This window comes from Pelobates fuscus, chromosome 2, assembly GCF_036172605.1.
Source record: "Pelobates fuscus isolate aPelFus1 chromosome 2, aPelFus1.pri, whole genome shotgun sequence".
In the NCBI taxonomy this organism is placed as follows: Eukaryota; Metazoa; Chordata; class Amphibia; order Anura; family Pelobatidae; genus Pelobates; species Pelobates fuscus.
Genome location: NC_086318.1, coordinates 1,770,107 through 1,781,563, shown reverse-complemented (window position 1 = coordinate 1,781,563; position 11,457 = coordinate 1,770,107). Strand labels below are relative to the sequence as shown.

Here is an 11,457-nt window from a genome sequence, read left to right as displayed (position 1 = left end):
CAGGGGGGTGTTATACTGGGGGAGAGAGAGAGCGGGGGGGTGTTATACGGAGAGAGAGAGAGCAGGGGGGATGTTATACTGGGAGAGAGAGAGAGCAGGGGGGGTGTTATACTGAGAGAGAGAGCAGGGGGGTGTTATACTGGGAGAGAGAGCGCAGGGGGGGTGTTATACTGAGAGAGAGAGCAGGGGGTGTTATACTGAGAGAGAGAGCAGGGGGGTGTTATACTGGGAGAGAGAGAGAGAGCAGGGGGGTGTTATACTGGGAGAGAGAGAGAGAGCAGGGGGGTGTTATACTGGGAGAGAGAGAGAGCAGGGGGGTGTTATACTGGGAGAGAGAGAGAGCAGGGGGGTGTTATACTGGGAGAGAGAGAGAGCAGGGGGGGTGTTATACTGAGAGAGAGAGCAGGGGGGGTGTTATACTGAGAGAGAGAGCAGGGGGGTGTTATACTGGGAGAGAGAGAGCAGGGGGGGTGTTATACTGAGAGAGAGAGCAGGGGGGTGTTATACTGGGAGAGAGAGAGCGGGGGGGTGTTATACTGGGAGAGAGAGAGAGCAGGGGGGTGTTATACTGGGAGAGAGAGAGAGCAGGGGGGTGTTATACTGGGAGAGAGAGAGAGCAGGGGGGTGTTATACTGGGAGAGAGAGAGAGCAGGGGGGTGTTATACTGAGAGAGAGAGCAGGGGGGTGTTATACTGGGAGAGAGAGCAGGGGGGTGTTATACTGAGAGAGAGAGAGCAGGGGGGGTGTTATACTGGGGGGAGAGAGAGAGAGCAGGGGGGGTGTTATACTGGGGGGAGAGAGAGAGAGCAGGGGGGGTGTTATACTGGGGGGAGAGAGAGAGAGCAGGGGGGGTGTTATACTGAGAGAGAGAGCAGGGGGGTGTTATACTGGGAGAGAGTGGGCAATGTACTGGGAATAGAATGGTACTAACGATACAGACTGCGATGATTCCTTGCAGATTATTGTCTGACTATCCAGCCATAAACACGTGCCATGTTGCTCACTATGTGTTCTCCTCTCTCTCTCCCAGGAACATCACGGTGTAAGATGGGGAGACGCCGACATCCTGATTTTTATAGGGCTCCATTTCCTCTTTACTCAATACAAATTCATCCAGAGAGTGGCCTGGTCATAACTGCTGGGGGTGGAGGAGCCTCCAATACTGGTATCAAAAATGCCATGGTGAGTCCTACCCTCCTGCAAGCCTTCTCCACGGCAGGTCTGTCCTTACTGTACCTATCCACTACCTACCCCAGCCTACACACTTACTGTACCTATCCCCAGCCTACACACTTACTGTACCTATCCACTACCTACCCCAGCCTACACACGTACTGTACCTATCCACTACCTATCCCCAGCCTACACACTTACTGTCCCTATCCCCAGCCTACACACTTACTGTACCTATCCCCAGCATACACACTTACTGTATCTCTACACTTTCTACCCCAGCCTACACACTTACTGTACCTATCCACTACCTACCTCAGCCTACACACTTACTGTACCCATCCCCAGCCTACACACTTACTGTACCTATCCACTACCTACCCCAGCCTACACACTTACTGTACCTATCCACTACCTACTCCAGCCTACACACTTACTGTACCTATCCCCAGCATACACACTTACTGTATCTCTCCACTTTCTAACCCAGCCTACATACTTACTGTACCTATCCACTACCTACCTCAGCCTACACACTTACTGTACCTATCCCCAGCCTACACACTTACTGTATCTCTCCACTTTCTAACCCAGCCTACACACTTACTGTACCTATCCACTACCTACCTCAGCCTACACACTTACTGTACCTATCCCCAGCCTACACACTTACTGTACCTATCCACTAGCTACCCCAGCCTACACACTTACTGTACCTATCCACTACCTACCTCAGCCTACACACTTACTGTACCTATCCCCAGCCTACACACTTACTGTATCTCTCCACTTTCTACCCCAGCCTACACACTTACTGTACCTATCCACTACCTACCTCAGCCTACACACTTACTGTACCTATCCACTACCTACCTCAGCCTACACACTTACTGTAACTATCCACTACCTACCCCAGCCTACACATTTACTGTACCTATCCACTACCTACCCCAGCCTACACACGTACTGTACCTATCCCCAGCCTACACACTTACTGTACCTATCCACTAGCTACCCCAGCCTACACACTTACTGTACCTATCCACTAGCTACCCCAGCCTACACACTTACTGTACCTATCCACTACCTACCCCAGCCTACAAACTTACTGTACCTATCCACTACCTATCCCCAGCCTACACACTTACTGTACCTATCCCCAGCCTACACATGTACTGTACCTATCTACTACCTACCCCAGCCTACACACTTACTGTACCTATCCACTACCTATCCCAGCCTACACACTTACTGTATCTATCCACAACCTACCCCAGCCTACACACTTACTGTACCTATCCACTACCTACCCCAGCCTACACACTTACTGTACCTATCCACTACCTACCCCAGCCTACACACTTACTGTACCTATCCACTACCTACCCCAGCCTACACACTTACTGTACCTATCCACTACCTACCCCAGCCTACACACTTACTGTACCTATCCACTACCTACACACTTACTGTACCTGTCCACTACCTGCCCCAGCCTACACACTTACTGTACCTGTCCACTACCTGCCCCAGCCTACACACTTACTGTACCTGTCCGCTACCTGCCCCAGCCTACACACTTACTGTACCTATCTGCTACGTGCCCCAGCCTACTAACATACTGTACCGATCCACTAGCTACCCCAGCCTACACACTTACTGTACCTATCCACTACCTACCCCAGCCTACAAACTTACTGTACCTATCCACTACCTATCCCCAGCCTACACACTTACTGTACCTATCCCCAGCCTACACACTTACTGTACCTATCCACTACCTACCCCAGCCTACACACTTACTGTACCTATCCACTACCTTCCCCAGCCTACACACTTACTGTACCTATCCACTACCTTCCCCAGCCTACACACTTACTGTACCTATCCACTACCTACACACTTACTGTACCTATCCACTACCTTCCCCAGCCTACACACTTACTGTACCTATCCACTACCTTCCCCAGCCTACACACTTACTGTACCTATCCACTACCTTCCCCAGCCTACACACTTACTGTACCTATCCACTACCTACCCCATCCTACACACTTACTGTACCTATCCACATCCTACCCCAGCCTACACACTTACTGTACCTGTCCACTACCTACCCCAGCCTACACACGTACTGTACCTATCCACTACCTACCCCAGCCTACACACTTACTGTACATATCCCCAGCCTACACACTTACTGTACCTATCCACTACCTTCCCCAGCCTACACACTTACTGTACCTATCCCCAGCCTACACACTTACTGTACCTATCCACTACCTACCCCAGCCTACGCACTTACTGTACCTATCCCCAGCCTACACACTTACTGTACCTATCCACTACCTACCCCAGCCTACGCACTTACTGTACCTATCCACTACCTACCCCAGCCTACACACTTACTGTACCTATCCACTAACTACCCCAGCCCACACACTTACTGCACCTATCCACTATCTACCCCAGCCTACACACTTACTGTACCTATCCCCAGCCTACACATGTACTGTACCTATCTACTACCTACCCCAGCCTACACACTTACTGTACCTATCCACTACCTTCCCCAGCCTACACACTTACTGTACCTATCCCCAGCCTACACACTTACTGTACCTATCCACTACCTACCCCAGCCTACGCACTTACTGTACCTATCCCCAGCCTACACACTTACTGTACCTATCCACTACCTACCCCAGCCTACGCACTTACTGTACCTATCCACTACCTACCCCAGCCTACACACTTACTGTACCTATCCACTACCTACCCCAGCCTACACACTTACTGTACCTGTCCGCTACCTGCCCCAGCCTACACACTTACTGTACCTGTCCGCTACCTGCCCCAGCCTACACACTTACTGTACCTGTCCGCTACCTGCCCCAGCCTACACACTTACTGTACCTGTCCGCTACGTGCCCCAGCCTACACACTTACTGTACCTATCCGCTACCTACCCCAGCCTACACACTTACTGTACCTATCCGCTACCTACACCAGCCTACACACTTACTGTACCTATCCGCTACCTACCCCAGCCTACAAACTTACTGTACCTATCCACTACCTACACCAGCCTACAAACTTACTGTACCTATCCACTACCTTCCCCAGCCTACACACTTACTGTACCTATCCACTACCTTCCCCAGCCTACACACCTACTGTACCTATCCACTACCTTCCCCAGCCTACACACTTACTGTACCTATCCACTACCTACCCAAGCCTACACACTTACTGTACCTATCCCCAGCCTACTCACTTACTGTACCTATCCCCAGCCTACACACGTACTGTACCTATCCACTACCTTCCCCAGCCTACACACGTACTGTACCTATCCACTACCTTCCCCAGCCTACACATGTACTGTACCTATCCACTACCTACCCCAGCCTACACACGTACTGTACCTATCCACTACCTATCCCAGCCTACACACGTACTGTGCCTATCCACAACCTACCCCAGCCTACACACTTACTGTACCTATCCACTACCTACCCCAGCCTACACACTTACAGTACCTATCCACTACCTACCCCAGCCTACACACTTACTGTACCTATCCCCAGCCTACACACTTACTGTATCTCTCCACTTTGTAACCCAGCCTACACACTTACTGTACTTATCCACTACCTACCTCAGCCTACGCACTTACTGTACCTATCCACTACCTACCCCAGCCTACACACTTACTGTACCTATCCACTACCTACCCCAGCCTACACACTTACTGTACCTGTCCGCTACCTGCCCCAGCCTACACACTTACTGTACCTATCCACTACCTATCCCAGCCTACACACTTACTGTACCTATCCACTACCTACCCCAGCCTACACACTTACTGTACCTATCCACTACCTACCCCAGCCTACACACTTACTGTACCTATCCACTACCTACCCCAGCCTACACACTTACTGTACCTATCCACTACCTGCCCCAGCCTACACACTTACTGTACCTGTCCGCTACCTGCCCCAGCCTACACACTTACTGTACCTATCCACTACCTATCCCAGCCTACACACTTACTGTACCTATCCACTACCTACCCCAGCCTACACACTTACTGTACCTATCCCCAGCCTACACACTTACTGTATCTCTCCACTTTGTAACCCAGCCTACACACTTACTGTACCTATCCACTACCTACCCCAGCCTACACACTTACTGTACCTATCCACTACCTACCCCAGCCTACACACTTACTGTACCTATCCACTACCTACCCCAGCCTACACACTTACTGTACCTGTCCGCTACCTGCCCCAGCCTACACACTTACTGTACCTATCCACTACCTATCCCAGCCTACACACTTACTGTACCTATCCACTACCTACCCCAGCCTACACACTTACTGTACCTATCCACATCCTACCCCAGCCTACACACTTACTGTACATATCCCCAGCCTACACACTTACTGTATCTCTCCACTTTCTAACCCAGCCTACACACTTACTGTACCTATCCACTACCTACCTCAGCCTACGCACTTACTGTACCTATCCCCAGCCTACACACTTACTGTACCTATCCACTACCTACCCCAGCCTACACACTTACTGTACCTATGCACTACCTACCCCAGCCTACACACTTACTGTACCTATCCCCAGCCTACACACTTACTGTACCTATCCACTACCTATCACAGCCTACACACTTACTGTACCTATCCACAACCTACCCCAGCCTACACACTTACTGTACCTATCCACTACTTACCCCAGCCTACACACTTAATGTACCTATCCACTACCTACCCCAGCCTACACACTTACTGTACCTATCCCCAGCCTACACACGTACTGTACCTATCCACTACCTATCCCCAGCCTACACACTTACTGTACCTATCCCCAGCCTACACACGTACTGTACCTATCCACTACCTATCCCCAGCCTACACACTTACTGTACCTATCCCCAGCCTACACACTTACTGTACCTATCCCCAGCCTACACACTTACTGTACCTATCCCCAGCCTACACACTTACTGTACCTATCCCCAGCCTACACACTTACTGTACCTATTCCCAGCCTACACACTTACTGTACCTATCCCCAGCCTACACACGTACTGTACCTATCCACTACCTTCCCCAGCCTACACACGTACTGTACCTATCCACTACCTTCCCCAGCCTACACACGTACTGTACCTATCCACTACCTACCTCAGCCTACACACGTACTGTACCTATCCACTACCTACCCCAGCCTACACACTTACAGTACCTGTCCGCTACCTTCCCCAGCCTACACACTTACTGTACCTGTCCGCTACCTGCCCCAGCCTACACACTTACTGTACCTATCCACTACCTACCCCAGCCTACACACTTACTGTACCTATCCACTACCTACCCCAGCCTACACACTTACTGTACCTGTCCGCTACCTGCCCCAGCCTACACACTTACTGTACCTATCCACTACCTATCCCAGCCTACACACGTACTGTACCTATCCACTACCTACCCCAGCCTACACACTTACTGTACCTATCCACATCCTACCCCAGCCTACACACTTACTGTACCTATCCACATCCTACCCCAGCCTACACACTTACTGTACCTATCCACATCCTACCCCAGCCTACACACTTACTGTACCTATCCACTACCTATCCCCAGCCTACACACTTACTGTACCTATCCCCAGCCTACACACTTACTGTATCTCTCCACTTTGTAATCCAGCCTACACACTTACTGTACCTATCCACTACCTACCTCAGCCTACGCACTTACTGTACCTATCCCAAGCCTACACACTTACTGTACCTATCCACTACCTACCCCAGCCTACACACTTACTGTACCTATCCCCAGCCTACACACTTACTGTACCTATCCACTACCTACCCCAGCCTACACACTTACTGTACCTATCCACTACCTACCTCAGCCTACGCACTTACTGTACCTATCCACTACCTACCCCAGCCTACACACTTACTGTACCTATCCCCAGCCTACGCACTTACTGTACCTATCCACTACCTACCCCAGCCTACACACTTACTGTACCTATCCCCAGCCTACGCACTTACTGTACCTATCCACTACCTACCCCAGCCTACACACTTACTGTACCTATCCCCAGCCTACACACTTACTGTACCTATCCACTACCTATCCCCAGCCTACACACTTACTGTACCTATCCACTACCTACCCCAGCCTACACACTTACTGTACCTATCCACTACCTACCCCAGCCTACACACTTACTGTACCTATCCACTACCTACCCCAGCCTACACACATACTGTACCTATCCACTACCTACCCCAGCCTACACACTTACTGTACCTACCCACTAACTACCCCAGCCTACACACTTACTGTACCTATCCACTACCTACCTCAGCCTACGCACTTACTGTACCTACCCCAGCCTACACACTTACTGTACCTATCCCCAGCCTACACACTTACTGTACCTATCCACTACCTACCCCAGCCTACACACTTACTGTACCTATCCACTACCTACCCCAGCCTACACACTTACTGTACCTATCCACTACCTACCCCAGCCTACACACTTACTGTACCTATCCACTACCTACCCCAGCCTACACACTTACTGTACCTATCCACTACCTACCCCAGCCTACACACTTACTGTACCTATCCACTACCTACCCCAGCCTACACACTTACTGTACCTATCCACTACCTACCCCAGCCTACACACATACTGTACCTATCCACTACCTACCCCAGCCTACACACTTACTGTACCTACCCACTAACTACCCCAGCCTACACACTTACTGTACCTATCCACTACCTACCTCAGCCTACGCACTTACTGTACCTGTCCACTACCTGCCCCAGCCTACACACTTACTGTACCTGTCCGCTACCTGCCCCAGCCTACACACTTACTGTACCTATCCGCTACCTACCCCAGCCTACACACTTACTGTACCTATCCACTACCTACCCCAGCCTACACACTTACTGTACCTATCCACTACCTACCCCAGCCTACACACTTACTGTACCTATCCACTACCTACCCCAGCCTACACACTTACTGTACCTATCCACTACCTATCCCCAGCCTACACACTTACTGTACCTATCCACTACCTACCCCAGCCTACACACTTACTGTACCTATCCACTACCTACCCCAGCCTACACACTTACTGTACCTATCCCCAGCCTACACACTTACTGTACCTATCCACTACCTACCCCAGCCTACACACATACTGTACCTATCCCCAGTCTACACACTTACTGTACCTATCCACTACCTACCCCAGCCTACACACTTAATGTACCTATCCACTACCTACCCCAGCCTACACACTTACTGTACCTATCCCCAGCCTACACACTTACTGTACCTATCCACTACCTACCCCAGCCTACACACTTACTGTACCTATCCCCAGTCTACACACTTACTGTACCTATCCACTACCTACCCCAGCCTACACACTTACTGTACCTGTCCACTACCTGCCCCAGCCTACACACTTACTGTACCTGTCCGCTACCTGCCCCAGCCTACACACTTACTGTACCTATCCGCTACCTACCCCAGCCTACACACTTACTGTACCTATCCACTACCTATCCCCAGCCTACACACTTACTGTACCTATCCACTACCTATCCCCAGCCTACACACTTACTGTACCTATCCACTACCTACCCCAGCCTACACACTTACTGTACCTATCCCCAGCCTACACACTTACTGTACCTATCCACTACCTACCCCACCCTCTCCTCTCACAACCCATGTCAACCCATGCCCAGCTTTGTTGGGTTGATGACTCTGTGATCTGTGTTTTATTTTGTTCCAGTTTCCTTTTTATAATTTGGTTTCTATAAATCTTACTGTGTTTACTGTCCATAGCATTTTCTGCGCTTAGAAAGGATTTCAGGAAAGCTGAGTGCCTCCCTACTGCACTCCCATGATACTGGAGCCAGAGCTACCATGAATATGGCCTTATATGGGGACACTCTGGCAGCAGGACAGGACTCTACGTGCCAAGTTCTACACTTTCAGATCCTACCACTGGAAGCAAGTCAGGACAAAACTGGTGTGTATTGTAATGTCTCCGTTCATAGTAAAATTGAAAAATCCATTAACTAGTATTCACTGACGTATATACCATGGAAGGTTACATGCTCACTGTCCTATATTCACCGGCCGGTATCAACGCATCCCCTGCTCTCTGTCCTGTGTTCACCGGCAGCTGACACGGCATCCCCTGCTCTCTGTCCTGTGTTCACCGGAAGCTGACACAGCATCCCCTGCTCTCTGTCCTGTGTTCACCGGCAGCTGACACGGCATCCCCTGCTCTCTGTCATATATTAATCGGCAGCTTACATGGTATCCCCTGCTCACTGTCCTATATTCACCGGCCGGTATCAACGCATCCCCTGCTCTCTGTCCTGTGTTCACCGGCAGCTGACACGGCATCCCCTTCTGTGTCATATATTCACCAGCAGCTTACACGGCATCCCCTGCTCTGTCCTTTATTTACCGGCAGCTTACACGGCATCCCCTGCTCTGTCCTTTATTCACCAGCAGCTTACACGGCATCCCCTGCTCTGTCCTTTATTCACCAGCAGCTTATACGGCATCCCCTGCTCTGTCCTTTATTTACCGGCAGCTTATACTGCATCCCCTGCTCTGTCCTTTATTCACCGGCAGCTTACACGGCATCCCCTGCTCTGTCCTTTATTCACCGGCAGCTTACACGGCATCCCCTGCTCTGTCCTTTATTTACCGGCAGCTTATACTGCATCCCCTGCTCTGTCCTTTATTCACCGGCAGCTTATACTGCATCCCCTGCTCTGTCCTTTATTCACCGGCAGCTTATACTGCATCCCCTGCTCTGTCCTTTATTCACCGGCAGCTTATACTGCATCCCCTGCTCTGTCCTTTATTTACCGGCAGCTTATACTGCATCCCCTGCTCTGTCCTTTATTCACCGGCAGCTTATACTGCATCCCCTGCTCTGTCCTTTATTCACCGGCAGCTTATACTGCATCCCCTGCTCTGTCCTTTATTTACCGGCAGCTTATACTGCATCCCCTGCTCTGTCCTTTATTCACCAGCAGCTTATACGGCATCCCCTGCTCTGTCCTTTATTCACCGGCAGCTTATACTGCATCCCCTGCTCTGTCCTTTATTTACCGGCAGCTTATACTGCATCCCCTGCTCTGTCCTTTATTCACCAGCAGCTTATACGGCATCCCCTGCTCTGTCCTTTATTCACCGGCAGCTTATACTGCATCCCCTGCTCTGTCCTTTATTTACCGGCAGCTTATACTGCATCCCCTGCTCTGTCCTTTATTCACCGGCAGCTTATACGGCATCCCCTGCTCTGTCCTTTATTCACCGGCAGCTTATACTGCATCCCCTGCTCTGTCCTTTATTCACCGGCAGCTTACACGGCATCCCCTGCTCTGTCCTTTATTTACCGGCAGCTTATACTGCATCCCCTGCTCTGTCCTTTATTCACCGGCAGCTTATACGGCATCCCCTGCTCTGTCCTTTATTCACCGGCAGCTTATACGGCATCCCCTGCTCTCTATTATACATTCTTCGGCAACCTACACGGCATCCCCTGCTCTCTATTCAACATCCATCGGCAACCTATGCTCTCGATGTGATCATGTTCTGCACCTTCATACACTTGATTGTGTATTCCCATTTTTATATTGCACATGTTATTTGCTTACATTTTGCACTTGCCATATGTGCCCTTTTTCCACTCTATGTATATGGTTTATTTTTGCCCTTTAACCCCTTAAGGACACATGACATGTGTGACATGTCATGATTCCCTTTTATTCCAGAAGTTTGGTCCTTAAGGGGTTAAGCATGGGGCTTTGGGCTCACATTAAGCACTTTGTCACATGATTAAGACATACTTTTTTTTTTAAGGATTGGGTATTAGTCTGCACTAGAGTATTACCTGAATGACAATTTAGACTGGGATTATGGGCTGTGTTGGATTTTTATATCGTGGCACTATTATACTATCAGTGTATTTTTAGGTTGGAAATTGATAGAAATGATGAAGGATTGCAATCCTAAGAATTAGGGGATTGTTGTATCAATGATACTGTAAAACGTACACTGGAAGTTCATTTTTTTTTTTTTATAGTATTTTATTTAATAATTACTAGTATTTAATAGTATTACTGCTGCATATGTTTCATTGCCACTGCTCAAAAAAATAAAGGGAACATAAAAA

General features: G+C 49.8%; 1 protein-coding gene across 1 annotated transcript in view; it reads left to right on the top strand.

Annotated features, from left to right (window-relative positions):
• The first annotated feature begins 1,032 nt into the window (after positions 1-1,032).
• Positions 1,033-11,457, top strand: part of PREB (prolactin regulatory element binding) — a 60,027-nt gene continuing 49,602 nt past the window's right edge. The window contains exons 1-2 of the mRNA XM_063441848.1: positions 1,033-1,182; positions 9,102-9,288. Coding sequence (XP_063297918.1) covers positions 1,048-1,182; positions 9,102-9,288 — 322 coding nt within the window. The 5' untranslated portion in view covers positions 1,033-1,047. The remainder of the gene's footprint in view (positions 1,183-9,101; positions 9,289-11,457) is intronic.